Source organism: Gallus gallus, chromosome Z (assembly GCF_016699485.2).
Source record: "Gallus gallus isolate bGalGal1 chromosome Z, bGalGal1.mat.broiler.GRCg7b, whole genome shotgun sequence".
In the NCBI taxonomy this organism is placed as follows: Eukaryota; Metazoa; Chordata; class Aves; order Galliformes; family Phasianidae; genus Gallus; species Gallus gallus.
In genome coordinates this window covers 31880103-31896267 of record NC_052572.1, presented here as the reverse complement: position 1 = coordinate 31896267, position 16165 = coordinate 31880103, and the positions used below count along the sequence as shown (strand labels likewise).

At 37.4% G+C, this 16165-nt stretch overlaps 1 protein-coding gene across 16 annotated transcripts in view; it reads left to right on the top strand.

Moving 5' to 3' along the window:
- Positions 1–16165, top strand: part of NFIB (nuclear factor I B) — a 269957-nt gene that overhangs the window by 182970 nt on the left and 70822 nt on the right. For all 16 annotated transcript variants that reach the window (XM_046905270.1, XM_046905267.1, XM_046905265.1 and 13 more), the window contains exon 3: positions 11422–11475. In XM_046905270.1, coding sequence (XP_046761226.1) covers positions 11422–11475 — 54 coding nt within the window. The remainder of the gene's footprint in view (positions 1–11421; positions 11476–16165) is intronic.

Here is a 16165-nt window from a genome sequence, read left to right as displayed (position 1 = left end):
TTTCCGGTGGTTGCTTGCTGCTGGTGGAGCTCTGCTGCCAACCCTGGCGTTGCTGGCCCTGCTACCAGCCGGTCACACACCCTCGCCAGCAGGCCTCACGCTCAGCTCCTGCCTGGGGAAGCACGCTGCTGCCAGTGGAAAAGAAAGGCATCATGCGAAAAATGTCTGTTTCAATAAAGAAGAAAACGTGTACATTGCTGTGGGACAGCTTCAGGTTGGAGGAGGTTTGGAAAAAGCCGGAGGCAGGCTAAAGAGCTGGCTTCTTGACTTTAGTGCATCCCAGGATCAGAGCTGTTTGTTTTTGGTTTTGGTTTTCTTGGTTTGTGTTCTGCAAGAGCAAGGTGTGACTAGTGGGCATTCTGGAAGGCTTGCCTGTCAGTCACACCCACTGGGTGGAGAAACACAGCCCTAGGCCAAGGTGAATTTCATGAGAGAGTTGGATTTTCTCATGTTCTTGCTGTTACTGATATCATACTGCTGTCCTGAAAAGACTCTATTGTTATTCATGCTTCACTTTTAAGTAGACATTAAAGGGATACTGTTTGTTATTCAGATGTACAGCATCTCCTGGAAAACTGCTTGAAAACATAAAAGCATTTTGGGGCTTAGGAGATTTGCTTGCTATAACTGTTCATAAAGCTAAAGATGATTGTCTAACTAGGCAATTGGTCTAATTTGCGTTTCAATGCAGATTTCAGAAACCTGAGCTAAAGAAAGATAAGCTGCTCTGAATGAAGTCTAGTCTTGAAATTGCACACTTTTCCACATCCATGGCTCAAAGAACACAGACAGGCTGACTTTACGCTGCTCTGCAGTGTTCAGCAGCAACCACAATGGAAAGAGTCTGGGTTTGAAAGGGAGCTGCAAGGATGTTTTTTTTTTCAAAGACCACAGGTTGTGTGCGCGTGTACATGTGAGTGCAGGGCAGGGACAGCTGGAAGAGAGAAAAGTTAGGCAAAATCTGAGAAGCCTGCAGTTTTTCATTTAAGTGTTGTCATCTGCTAGAAGTCAATCATAAAAGGGTCTTCTGCAATTACAGTGCATGCACCCCAACTCTTGTGTAATGCACTGTGTCTCATCTGATTACTTCAGGTCAAGTGAGTTTAATACCTTTCTCCAGGAAAAGTACAGAGCAGAGCTGTCAGCTTTTGCTGAGTACTACTTATGCTTGTGCAGAAATCCGAGTGCCTAAATACACATGAGAAGATGCTGAATTGTATCTTGAACCTGTTATATGGGTGCAAGAGGAGGAAGAATGGTTAGTAATGTTCCCAGACAAAGGCTAGTGTAAATATAAGGTTACTGGTTTTTTTTTGTTTTGTTTTGTTTTGTTTGTTTGTTTGTTTGTTTTGCTTTAAAGACTCTAAAAATCTGAAAAGTTTCTGCAGTCAGTGCTGTTGTGATTTGCTGTTGCTCATGTTTGTTGCCATTCTTTCAGTAATGCACAAGAGACTTAACACGCTCATCACATCAGACTTTCCCCTCAACAAAGCCCCAGACGTTGGTCATTTTGAGGACTGCTCTGAAAGTAATGCCACCTGTTTCATGGTGCTGGCCCTTGATGTCAGAGGCAGATGCTGGTGGTATGGCAGTTGAGTCTGAACCTTTTCACCAATATTCCCTTATATTTTGTTGCAACGTGTGGGCAGCAGAGGGGCGGTATGACAGAACAGTGTCTGACATGGAAGTGCTTATGGAGCAATGGGATGTCATTGAGTTCCTCTTGCAGAAAACATTGTACCCATTGACATCTGATTTTTTAGATAAAAAGTAGTATCCTTCTTCAAGTGTATAATATTCCTAGGTATTACAAGAACATACACCAGCTTCAGAAAATAAACTGAGATACAAAGAGCAGAAGTAACTGAATATGGAACCAGCAAACATACTTTTAAATCAAGGTTTCCAAATTGCAGTTTGCATTGTACTGATTTCAGGAAATTCTTCCTCTGTAGATGACGCTAATTCATTAGAAACTAACATAAATGGATGTGCTGTTATTTAACATATAGCGAAAATTACAGAATTACAAAACAGATGCTCCCATGTGATAGTAGCCACAAAGGGACAAAATTATGCTTGGGAAAAAAAAAATTACCATGAACAGATAGGGTTAAACTTTTATAAAAAATCTTTGGCCAATATGACTGTAGTGGCAGTACTGTTGCTAATAGATAGGGAGTTTGTGGGAAAAAAAAACACAACAACCAAACAAACACTGAAACCCCCTTTAAAAATGTTTTTTTAAAAAACTTGAAAGACCAGGTTTAAGCCAATATGCTTTCTTTCTTTTTTTATTGGCTTCATGCTTGAAATAAACTGCTTGCCTTTTTATTGCAGAACTTTCCTTCTCAAACTCAAAACTGGGTCAGCCATGCCCATGCTTCTGTGGTGCAGCATATGATTAGGTACTTCTAATTTTTATTTGCTGTAAAAAGTCAAACTAGACAGAAAATCAGCACATTGATTTTAATATATATATATATATATATTTGGTAGTTGTTGCTTAAATACTCCATACATTATCTCTTCCCATTATCAATTTCTTGTCAACTCACATATGCTGAAAAATAAACATGGTGGTTTTGTGTACTCATGCAATTCTGATTAAGTTTATGAGCCACTAGATTGAAAGCGTAGGGTGATTTTCTCAGCTGTTTTTGTACATAACCTACTTAGTGCCCACTGGTAGATTTACTTTTTCTTTTGTCACTGATTTTTAATAGCATGTGTGTGGGAACAACACATATTTTAACTCTGAATTTTTAGATTACAGCAGATGGAATTAAATGCACTTTTTAAAGAATACAGTAACACAATGTACAAATTATGCGTATACACTGTGGATTGAGACATAAATATCATAAGCTTGATTTTTGACAAAAAATATGTTATTTAAGGATCTATAATGTTTTGTGTCAGTATTCTTGTGTATTCTCTTTTAAATCATAGAATGTCTTGGGTTGGAAGGAACCTCTAAGATCATCTACTTCCAAACCCCTGACACAGACAGGATTGCCAACTGCTATATCAAGCATTAGATCAGGCTGCCCAAGGCCCCATCCAGTCTGGTCTTGAACACATCCAGGGACAAAGCATCCTCAGCCTCTCTGGGCAGCCTGTGCCAGTCTGCCTTACCATCCTCTCAGTGGAAAGCTTCCCCCTGACGTCTAATCAAAATCTCCCCCTGTTTAGTTTAAAACCACTTTCCTTTGTCCCATGACTATCTACATGTATAGAAAGTTGATTTCCCTGCTCTTTATCATCTCCCTTTAAATATTGGAAGGCCACACAGAGGTTTCCCTGCAGTCTTCTCCCTGCTGAACAAGCCCAGCTCCTTTAGCTTGTCTTCATAGGAGAGATGTTTCAGCCCTCTGATCATCTTTGCTCTCCTCAGGATCCACATCGAAAGATCTATATCTTGGAGGCCCCAGACCTGGACTCAGTACTACAGATAGGGCCTCAGGAGCACAATAATTTCTCTTGTCCATTACGCCAGTTAATAAATATCCCAGTGATTACAAATATGGCAGCAAATGGCACTGTGAAGAAATACTTAGCAGGTTATAGACAACATTTTGAAAAAAAACATTTTCCCCTCAAACCAACCAATCAATCAACCAGCCAAACAAACCAAGAAACAAACAGACAAAAAACCCAAACTTTATTGAAATTGATTTTAAAGTTAAAAGAAAATGTGACATAGTTGCTATAGTCCTGTGCATCCTAGATCAAAATTAGAAAATTCATTTGTACATATTGTGGCATTTATAAACACTACAGTGATGCTCAGGTTGTTAAACTCATTTCATCTTTTCCCTCTTTTCTAGGAGAATACATTAATTCTGTTTCTGGCTTCTGAACAGACTGACACAGATATTAACTCATGCTGTTTTCAGCTGAAGTGCTCTTATTTTGGGGTTTCCATGACAAGTAAATAACAAGCATTTTAGTTTAATTGCTGATTATTTCCCCCACTTAGTGTACAGTGTAGTGGCATATTTATCGTTTTTGGAGACCTCTGTCTTTAGAAGAGTAGAGAGACCTCATGAGCTTCTGCTAATGTTCATGGACTGCCTTGTGAGTTTTTTGTTAGGTGATGGTTTAGACTCATGAAGTAGTACAGGAGTGCAACATTTTGGAAGGCTGAAGAATCCAGTTTTCAATATTTGTTTTTGTGGAAGATGGAATGAAGTTAGAAGTTAGAAGAGAAAATGCAGATCTATCGCACAGTATCTGTTGAACAGTGCTTTCTTTTGTGCTTTTCAATTGTAAGTAATTTACCATGAAGTGCTTCAGTCCAAAACTTTCTGGAGCAACTTTCCATTGATTTCAACAACCTTTGGCTGAGGCCCATGCTGAACAAAACTGGATTTTTTTTTTTTCATAGTCATGTCATCATTATTCTGTGTCTAAAAATATTGCCTTGTGTAGTGGAAAACATTTTATCTCCCTGAACTCTTTCTGCTTTTCTGCTCTAAAATACAATAGAAAATGAAATCCTGTCTGCCTAGGAGTCCGTGGTAAAATCCATACTGAATTCCATGAAATCAGGATTCATGCAGAAGTTTTTAGATGCATGAAAACGAAAGTCAAGCTTTGTCTTTCACAATGTAATGCAACATAATGAAGTGGCCATTTTATTCATTGACTGAATGTATAACCAAGCAAATTTATATCCTTTTCATGCAGATATGAACTTTTTCATGAATACATTTTTTTTCATATCACTTTTTCTTCTCTGAACATCCATATAAGTCTTTCACTGTGTTGTACCTTCTGCTTTTCATTTTCTGAAGAATCTATAATAAAAGCCTTTTGTGATGCATACCTCAATGTAAAAGGTTTCTTGGTTTCCAACAACAACTTCTGAATGTTTCTGACTGTAGCTAGTATCCACAGTGTCTTCCAGATGGATAAAATTAAGTGTTCATATCTCATCTTTTCCTACTGAATCCAGCAAGTTTTGGAAAGAAACTTCATTCTTTCACATTCGTCCACATGTGGCAATATACCTATGTAAATCTCTTCTTAACGTGCATGTCAGAAAAGAGCTCAGCTAATATGATGAAGTATGGGAAACATTTGTTTCAGGCAATGACAAAATATAAACCCTTTAAAACTTAAGGAAGTTTACATATACACACATACACACAAACATACACACACACACACACATATAATATGTACATATTCCAGGCACAACTTATCTTATAACACAGCTGGAGAAAGTTGTTAGGTTTCCAAAATGAGCAACATATGGTCTTTATGAATTGTAAAAGAAATATTTTGAATAAATATGTGTTGTGATTTATTTTACATAAGCAAATAAGGGAATTTAAATTAAAAAGATAAATCTGTTTTTGTGACAATGATCTGAAATGCTGAGTATGCTTATTGCTATTTAGGTTCCAAGAAGTGCTTCTAGGTCCTTGAATTTCTTTCAACTGTATGGAAACTGGATTTACTCCCAGAGCTCCAATTCTTAACTAGGGCAGTTTAAAAACTAAACAAGGGCTGAGTCAGTTAATTAATTTAAATGAGATTACAAATCAGAAACACATTACGTAATGTTGATTTAATTACCATTTTTTATTTACCTAATTAAAACACTCTGAAGAAAAGTTAACAGTCTTGACAATGACTGGTTGGGTGACTTGGCAGCAGCAGATCTGAGCTACTGATAAAAGAGGAGGTGAAGGTGGGAGCCCGCTGTGACCTGTACTACCCTGACACTCTGAAGTATCATCTGCTGCCTCTTTGCTTTGCTGCCATCCCAAGTCACTGGGTGGGACAAAAGTGGAGCCATCTCAGCTGCAGAGCTGCCATCACTACCTCCTTGAAGCTCTGCTACTTGCACATCCCACAAGGACAGGCTTTCTGCTGAAACACATGGGGTTTCATCCTTTTGCATCAGCTATAGGTGAACTTGTCTATTCTTGGAGCCTGTGGGGGAGTGCGGTGGAATGGAATGGTCGATGACTGAGTTGTTCTTGATGTTTTTGCCCCCACTCCAAAGTAAACAGGCTTAAACTAAAGATTAAAATTGAACACAGTATCTTCTCCCAAGCCGGCTATCTCTGACTGAATGTACCTTCAGACCTGCCAGGCCTGCTTGGGATAAAATCCATTGAGCAAATAGGAAAGAGGGATAGATATTTTAGCTTTCAGTTCTCTTTCTCACTGCATTTTTGAGATACATTTGTGTTAGCAGACACTGTTTCCAGGTAAACAGAGAATGCCTCTTTAACAGTGCCCCACTAGCTCCTGATGTGACAAGTGCAGGCTGCTCCTGCGAGATCAGCACACTTGTCCTTCATAGTAGTTCCCATCATCGCTCCACTATGTCTAACTTAATTTTCTGACTTCAGTTCTATAGGCTTCCCATTTAGCATCAGTATGAATATGAAACACATAAAAATCTTCCGGAGAGAGCACAATATATACTTACCCAATCCAACACTATTGTACAAGATAGCAATCCTGCTGAATAAAGGATTACTTCTAGAATAAATATATCAAGATGACATTTTAAAAAACAAATCACTTCTATGGTGTGAGAGTTTCACTTTCGGTGTCATGGCAGAGAACATATACTGCTAATGAAGAACATGCTGTTGGAAAAAAATGCTTCATCCTGCAGGCTTATCCTTCCCATGTGAGGTTCTTCTTGGTCATCATGAAAGCTTTCCTACCACAACAATGTTTGGAAAGACTTTGGCAGATGAAGAGATGATTTGGAAAACCTTTCTCCCCAGCACAATGGCTCAGCCATAGAGCTGGGAACCAAAAGGGTTGGGCTGTGTCTGGCCTTGGGGTTTTGTGCTGTGTCTGGGTGAAGCACTGAGCAGCCCAGCCTGAGCCCCAACTAGGCTGCTCTGGGCAGGGAAACCTCTCCAGGTCCCTTGTCCTATGATCCTGTGATACAACCACTTTCTTTTGAGTTTTTAGTGTTGGGTGACAATGTAATGCTCAAAGATTACAGTCTGTGAGATAGTTGTGATTCTTGTGACCCTGTCAGTTACCAAATCAGATGCCTTATTGATATGTTTTGAACAGCACCAAAGTGATACCTATGTGGTGTCAGATCTTCATGGTCCTTCATCTCTTCCTCTCCATCTGCAATTCATGGAGTATCAAAGAACAAGTGTGTATTAGTAGCTGTCAACTGAGTGAAATGGGTGTAAAGGTAAATGAAAAATGAAATCATGGAAGAAGTTTATTTGATTTGTATGAGTACTGAGAAGGATTAATTAATAAGTCACTACTTAATAATTTTCTAAAAAAAATTTCTGGATTCTATCTCTAGTTCTTTTCAAGAACTTCATCTTTATGCTACTGCAGAGGGCTTTAAAAGCAAAATCCCTTGTAGAGGCTGAGTCATAAGGGAAGTATAGCATAGCTTACATTTTAATTACTGCATCTTCTCTCAATGGATGAAAAAAAAAAAACAACCCAAAAATTAGACATCTGAGGTGGAGAATATGAAGGAAGGAAGGAAGGAAGGAATGAAGGAATGGAGGGAGGGAGGGAGGGAGGGAGAAAAGAAGAGAGGGAGGGAGAAGGGAAGAAGGAAGGGAGAAGGGAAGAAGGAAGGAAAGAAAGAAACATGTAAAATTCAGAACAACCTAAATGAAAATGTTGAAAATCTCCATTTCATCACATTTATATGAGCGGGCTATTTTGCTACTGGTTGTATAGATTTACTTACAACTAGTTTAAGAAGTCTGTGTGCACAGAATTATTTGGAGAAAAAACTGAATGAGAAGCCAGCTAGACAGACAATGAGTCTGTTTTATGTCTTTCTCCATCACACTGGAAGAAAAATAAGTAATTTTTTAAACTCAGTGCTTATATTGTTAAATAAATTAATGACCTTGAGCAGAAAACAAGAAGAGATTTAAAGTGTCTTAACATGCCTGTTGCTTCCTTGCATTGTGTGGCTTTCCTAAAACATGTCTTTCTCCCGCCTTCAGAAGAACATTACTCCTATTTCTCTTTTCATTCAGTGTTCTGCTTATAAATTAAGTTATTCTTATAATTTATTCCTGCAATGATCATGGTTCTCTTTTCTTTGTAAGGCTATTTGTATCCAATAAAATCAGAAATAGTGCTTTATAATTACTGACACTGGTGAGAGAATTGGATCATCATAGGCCATCTTGGGTCTCTCTCTTTCATCATGAAAATGAAATGCTTCTGTGCATTTTAAGTGAAGACTTACATAGGTTGTTTCTCACATTCAGCACACAGTAATTCATTGCTTTTTTGAGATCACTGAAACCCAAATACGTTAGTAGAATCTACTGCTCAGACCACTGTGAGAGAATTAATCTGTAAAAGTCAAGTTTGATCAGAACTTAACATAAAGCAAAGCTAAGTCTGATTGGCAAATTATAACAATTAGCTAACTGTCTGTCCCTGTAACTGGAAAATTCCTTGCTATGTTTGTCTTACTATTATATGAGAAATAGTTATTTTAAATGACATCAATCTTTTAACTACTGGTTTGTGGATCCATAAAGAAACCATCTTGATAGAGAGAAATTAGGACTCAAAGAAAACTTCTGTACAAGAACTGAAAAATATTCTTCACTTTGTTCAGCCTTTCAGTGAGTTTTAACATGAGAAAGCTTTGAAAATTATTATCTGTTTGGCTATGTTAATCCAGTTTCAAATTGTTGTCCAGCCCGAACTTTGCTGCCCAAGCTTCATTGGATGCATCTGCTATCAAACTGGTACTTCATTTATCTATCTGTATTACTGTGGACCATTAATGTGTAAAACTGTTCCTCTGTGATAATTTAAATAATGATGTGTATGGTTTGCAGAAACAGAGAATACGTTTGAAGTATGTTAAAGTTTTCCCTCTTGATAATGAAGCTCTTATTCTTGTCGAAACATAAGGAAAAGGACATTAGTTCACATAAAGGTCTATGTGCAGAAAAAGTCATATTTTTAACATTTTTTAGAGTTGATTGAGTTTTAAAATTAATTAGCTTAATTTTTTAACAAGATCTGATGCATTTTATGAGAAGTTCTAGGCATGTTTAAATAGCTACATAGTATTCACTATTTCCAGATTATTATATTTTTTTTTTGGCAGTTTAGGAGATATTCCTGTCACAGCAAACTAACTCAAGAAAGCCAACAAAAGATCTGATAATGCAGCATTTACTATTAATTGATTAAAAGTACTTTTTATTACCTATGAAGAACTGTATGTGTTCCATTGGTTTACTCATGAAGAAGTTATTTTCTCTGCAGTATTAGCAAAACTGCATAATTTGTCTTTACTGAAACACTCTTCTTTGTAATCCATTAGAGATTTTACAGAAGCCTTATATTCAGCATAGTTTAAAAATAAGAGTGCTATTCTAACAGCAAATAAACCAATTTGTTAAGGAATGGTAACAAGGCATTAGATCCAACAACTTCAACTTAAAATTGCAAGTTTAGCAGAGCGTGACTTTTCTTTACCTGTGATATCCAGAGAAAGAATGATTAGACATGGGAAAATGAAAATAAAAATTACTAACTTAGATTCTTCTTGTGAAGAATCTTTCATACAGTTTCAGACCTCTCACAGCTTATGTAGCAATGCACAGAAAAGTAAGGGAGATTTTCTTTAGGGACCTTTCAGTAAAGAATACAATGTTCAGCACATATCAGTTTTTGGAAAATTGAGAGAGTAACCCTGACCAGCTATGGTGACAAGATTTCCTGATGCTGTGCAGTGGGAATGAGTACTCAAGGGTCCAAGTTCCCAAACTGTTGGATGTGGAAAATCTGACCAGGAGTTATCCTTCATCCTTCCTAGAGTGGGTTGAAGAAAATAGAAGAAATTCTGTGTAGAAGAAATTCTGTGTGAAATTTGCTTTCTAGTGTGGACTTCGTGCAAGAGTGATTTCATTCTTTATTGTAAAATTTAATTATGTTTTTAGTAGCGTTGGAACTGGGTTTTACACGTGCCTTGGGTTTCCAGTACTCTGGTAGATCCTCAAATGCTTTCTTGTCTGATGAGTTCAGCATTTCAGCTCAACATAGTTAAGGTGAATAATTTACAGGCCACAGAGGTACATTTTCATTTTGAACTTCTCATCTTCAGAATTTGAGCTGTGAAACTGATTTCTATCTCAGTTAATACCATCCATACAATTGAGTTTGTTGTCTTAAACTGCTTGAAAGGTGAGTTTGTCAAGCCGTGTTTGCTAGGTTACATAGGTAAAAGATTTTAATGGTAGGTAGGTAGGTTTAATGGTAGGTAGCAAGTGGCCTTCTAGGTTGAAGGCTATACTGTCTTTAAGGAGAATGAAGGACAAGTATTTGTTGATATGTACTCTCTTCCTTTTTTCTCTCTCTCTGTGCAGTTTTATTTTCCCTTTAATTTAACACTGCAAACAGCAATGCATTCAATAACTCTGACATCAGTCAGATTCAGTTGGCAGTAAGAATTTCTGTAGTACTCTGATGCAGACCTTTGGAGGTCCTCTGCTGCTAATGAACATGGCTGCACTTTGAGTTAATGGATTTATTTTTTTTTAATTGAGCCCACTCATATACTGAATGAATAAAGTTGTGTTTCATTTAATTTCTTACACTCTTTGTGTACAAGAGTGTCTTTCATGTCTTAATTTGTTAAAAAAAAAATCAGCAGAGAAAGATTTTGTTATATCATTGGTGAGGGAATATAGAAAGAGATTGTTTTAAGAGCAATTACTTTTATATCATTTATTGTCTAGTTTATTGACTTCAGATTTCACTCTCATCTTGATTCATTAAGTGTATGTATCAAGAACACATTTGAAGTATACAGGGCTTGTTTTTTAATAGTCTTATGTTACATAACCTTATTTCACAACAGCAGTTCTTACAGACTAGGAACACAAAGGCTATATTGTTTTAAAATGGACAGTCATATCTACGAAGCAGATCTGAGCCTGTGGAAGCATCCTAGGCTTTTGTGCTTTAAGGGGAGGTTAAAGAAACAGGATTCATCACTGCAAAGTCCATTAGTTGCCTGATCCAGTACATATTTCTGGTCATTGCCCAAGAAGAAGCTACCTCTGCTCTGCTGATTTTGCAATATTGTATTTGGGGGATGGAGGGAAAGGGAATGAAAAGATACCCTTGTAGATGTGTTTACACCCTGAATATTTACCTGAATGTCTGTTTTGTCCTTGTTCAGTGATCTATGAGTTTCCCTTGTTAGGATCATTGCATCTTTCACAATGTTTCTGGTTCTGCATAAAATGGGTAACACATAGTGTGTTTGCTCACTAATACCTTCATGTAGAAAGTCAGGGAAATGACCTTTAAATAACAAAGTGAAGTATTAGTTTAATACTGAAGGAAGGTATTAAAAGGATGTGAGATACTTTCAAAACAAATTAGTAAAACATTTCTTTGATTTCTTTATAGATTCTGGACAACCAGGAAGTCCAAGCCACAATGATCCTGCCAAGAATCCACCAGGTAAATATAAGTTCCAGCACATGTGCAATCTAACATTGTTTGAGAACAAAGATACTACTGTTAATAGTTAAAGAGAGCATAATTGATCAGCAACATATTTTGCACTGGTAGGTACATATAATCGGGACAAGCTGTGATTACTTTAGCTCTTTTAAACTGGCGATGCCTCAATTGTAGTTTCATTAAGATTCATTTAATATATGGAATTTTTCTTTCAGTTCTTGTTTTTTCAAAGTTGGTAAGTGGGGATGGGCTGAGGAGTGAGGTGACAAGATCTCCAAATAACTTCACTTTTCAAAAGCCCTCACGTACTACAACTACCCTTTTGTCTCAGACAAAATACAACCGCCCTACCTCTAAGTCTGTGTACTGAGTTAACAACTTCTTTCCTTTAGTTTCACTTCTCACGTGCGTTTGAAAGTGTAAATACGTTCATTTTTTGTAAAAGTATATCAGATCAGAGCAGTTTTTGAACACACAGTTAATGGATCATTTTAGCAACATTTGGCACTTCTTTGAGAGATATTGCGATGATTTCATGGAAACAGTCCTTTCAAGGATTTTCTAAAAATAAAAATTCAAGAGAAAATCAAAACCAGACATTGCCATTTCACACTGTTTAGGCCAAAAGCTCTTTGTACTTTCATGGAGTTATCCTTCTAAATCAATTTGGCAGTGCCGGTAAATCTTGTAAGTCTTTTGTTTTTTTATGAATTTTATCAGAGTAAGACAAACAAATGTAACAGACTTCCTCATACTATCACTTCTTAAAGAGTGAGGAGTGACTCCTGCCATCAAAACCATACTGTATCTTCACATTTCAGCTCTCAGAAGAAACATCTATCGTTAATAAGCTTCAGCTAGCTTAGCTTGCTTTTTTTAAATGAAAAATGAACCACACTCCAACCAAGAACTAACTGTGATGGTAGGTTGTTACATATACATTAGTATTTTCTGGGTTTGTTAGAACATTAGGGAAAACAGCCTCCATTGTGGCTGAATAGTTTTGTACTTTGGATATGATCAAAGCATTCTCAGTATGTTTTGGAATGTGCCGTGTGTGTTGGAACTGAATACCCAACAGTGGAAGAATCACTGTAGCCTACTGTACAAAAATCTGCATTCTATTATTATAAAGAGCAGCAGTATATTTCCTGAAATTTGCTGATATGTTTTGAAGTTATGAGGACAGAAGAGGCCAAAAAGTGTTTTTCAAGTGTTTGTGGTTGTTATTTATTTATTTATTAAATATGTGGCATAAATTACATAGGATAATGGTTTAAACCTCCCTCCCGGAAATCCCTAAATTATCAGCAAATTTACACCTGAAACAAAACTGATTTTTTTTCCTCATAGATAAGCACAATTTTGTAAAACTTTGAACATTTGACCTTAGAGAATTTGTTTTAAAATATTTATACATGTAAATGCAAGGAAAGCCAAATGCATTACATCTCATCCTTTTGAAGGACCCTTTGTAGCCTCAGAGTTTGAGAAGGTGGAGGCCAGTTGTGGAAACTTATCTTCATTGTTTTAAAATTCTGTTTTAAAATACGATTCAACATTTGGTGTAGGAGGGTAGAAATATGTATTTCACTTGTGTGGATCACATCTTTTTGTGTCCAGCCCCATCAACTCTCAGTCTCAACTGCAGGTTACTCTAAAAGTGGTAGTCTTGCTATACTTGCAACTAGTCTTGCAACACGAATATATGGCAGGCAGCAGAGGAGTCTCATAGGCTATCTTTTAGTAGTGTTGCAGGACAAGATCAGTTGCCCCAGTGTCTGATGAACTCCATTGTCCCAGGAGCTATGAGGAGATAGTGGTAGTGAAATCTTTTGCTAGACTTATCATGAAACTTTATGCTTGTAATTTGAGCATAACGCTTTCTCATACTTTGGAGTCACTGTTGGCGGCATTTTTCGTTTTATCTGTAGCCAAGGGAGGACAGAAAATGTGAGCCGTGCTTTGCTTCCATTGAAACCCTTCATTTGAGCAGAGACAGTAGCATAATTAGATGTCATCTGTTTATTTGAGGATATATGAAATTCTAGCATCATTCAGCTTCCCTGTGTGATACTGTTTTGCAGTTAAAATGGCAGAGAGAAAGCACTGAGGTTTGTGGGACTGCAAAATGCAGAGCTTCTGGGCTTGTACAAGGATATATGATGGAGTCATACTCCCATAAGCTTGTCTGCCTAAAAGGGACTACTATCCTGTTCTTTTCTTATTAAACTTTATTACTCCTGTTCCTAGGACCAGCAGTCACTTCTGTCAGAATCCCAGAGGACATCCACTCTGAGGTGTTTTTAATTTTTGCACCAGGCTAGGAGCAGAGGCTATGCTGGAAGGGTCCTGTTCCTTCAACATGTTTTGGTTTGATGCCTGAATATCAAAGAGCCAGGGTGTTGGCAAGGCATAGGTACTGTTAGTGCTTGGATGCCACTGCCTTCACAAAGGCTTTGCCAAGGAAGAAGAGACTGGAAACTGAGTTGTTGTTAGTGAGATTGCTGGTGTTAAAAGTATTTTTGTCTAGGTTTGGCTAGACTATTACATTCTTTAGGGTGTCTGGTAATTTGCTGTCTTAACCATGGTAATGTCACTTGCCAAACAAAAGAACTTTAAGAGCCCTTGTTGGAATTCTTATAATAGGTTCCTAAAAATACACTGAATATTTTGATAGTATAACACAGCATTAAGTTAGTGTAGTTTGTGGTGAAAGTAGTATTTAGCTTTTGTAGCAAGATCCACAGATATCCTCCTCTAAATTTTATTTTTCAATAACTTTTATTGGGTTGATTTCTGAAGAACGGAACTTGATTTTCTCAACTGTAGAGGTCACTTCTGCAAAGGGATTGTTTTGTTTGCTGCTGACATCAAGATGAGCTGAGCTGAACTGAACTGAGAGAAGAGTTTGGACACTGTTGTTGCCCAGACCATTAAGCATCTAGAACCAACAGTTTTATTTGGTGTCAGCTGTTAAAAATTTGCATGGCTTCAGAGAGAGAATAGACATTGCACCATTGGGACCAAGCCATACCTGGATCAGTTAGTGCTTAAAATGAAAATAGCTGGAGCATAGGTGACTACTAGTAAAAAAATACCCACAAAACAGCAACAACAACAAAACCAGCAAGGAACAACCCCTCTTTATACCTGGGTATCTGTTCAGCTTCTGCTGAAGGCAAGTTTGTAAAGGAGGAAGTCCCAGCATAGCCATTTCAATGTAATTCTATATTATTTGCTCCCAGTGAATTTCACTATAGGTATGATCTTATGTGTGTCCTAAGTGTGTAGCTTAAGGAAATTAAGAAATGAGCCTTCCTTACTATCTATTTGACACATAGTATATGTGAAGCTGTGGGTTAATAGGTATGGAAGGTAGAGGAACTGCTCTTACAGTTAGTTCATCTGTTAGGCATAAGAAACTTAGGAGGGTGTGTAAAAAGAGAAAAAACATCCAGAGCTATTTATAAGCTAATGATTTTCACGCCACCCATAAAAATTTGGTCTCCAGATATATCATCCTTGCTTGTCAGTTCTCCTATTGGAGGATTTTCTGGATTTTTTTCTATTCTATTTTTCTCTCACTGCCGGTTGGCCACAATAGTTAGACGTTGGACATAAGTTACCTGCTACTCATCACTGGCGTGAGATTGCAGCCTGGCAGACTTGACTTACACACTGACATTAAAACATCTGTGTGCAGTTGTTGCCAGGGTGCTCAAATCTTTCAAGGAAGTCTTTTTAAACTGCTAAAATAAGGGTAGCAAATAGAGAGACTGATAGAGTAAAATGTTATGTTAATATGACAGTAGGATAGGATGGACATCTGAACAGAGTTTGACCCTCATGAGAACTCCTGATGGAATCGATACTAGTTACTACTGGTGCTTCATTTCTTGACTTACGGATATAGCCTCAAGGAGAATAGTTTTCTCTTGGTCAGACCTCTTCAGAATGTAGTTGCTATTCTTGACCAGCTCTGGGGAATAAATAAGATGTCTTTCAGAAGGTGCAAAGGAAACCTAACCATCCTCAAATACATGATTATGAACATCACTGGCTAGGGAAGACAAAGGCATTCAGATTTTTGCTATTATTCAAGCAGATGAGCTCAGAAATTATTACAATTGTTTCTAGCAAATGGGACCTACTAGGTTGTGGGTTTTTTTTTTTTTTTTTTTTTTTTTTTTTTCCCTGTAGAATTCATTCTGATTTAGCTGAATATCTTCAAATAAACTTTGCAGACTGTATAAATTCAGTCAGGGCTGAATGAGGAATGAAGATGACCCGGGATCAAGCCTGTGTGCTAATGAATATTACATTTTTAATGTGAGGGGTGAGACTTCTAGACAGAGACTGAGAAATTGTCTCTTCAATTTTCATTCCTCCTCACCATTTGCCTTCTTCTTTCCTCCATAGTAGCCCATGATATCTGAAGATGAGGTCCCTAGTCTGAATGACACATGGTTCAGCAAATCCCTAGACCCAATATTGCTAGTCTGGTGTGGGTTTTCCCCTTGTATTTCTGCCAGAAATTTTGTTCTGGGAATCTTTTCCAAAGAAGACCTGAATGAAATCACAATCTATTCTTTATTTTTTTTTTCTTTTTTTTTTTTCCCTAATTAAAAAAGGTGTTGCCAAAACCCAGCCTCACCTATCTCTTAACATGCAAATCTCTCTTGCA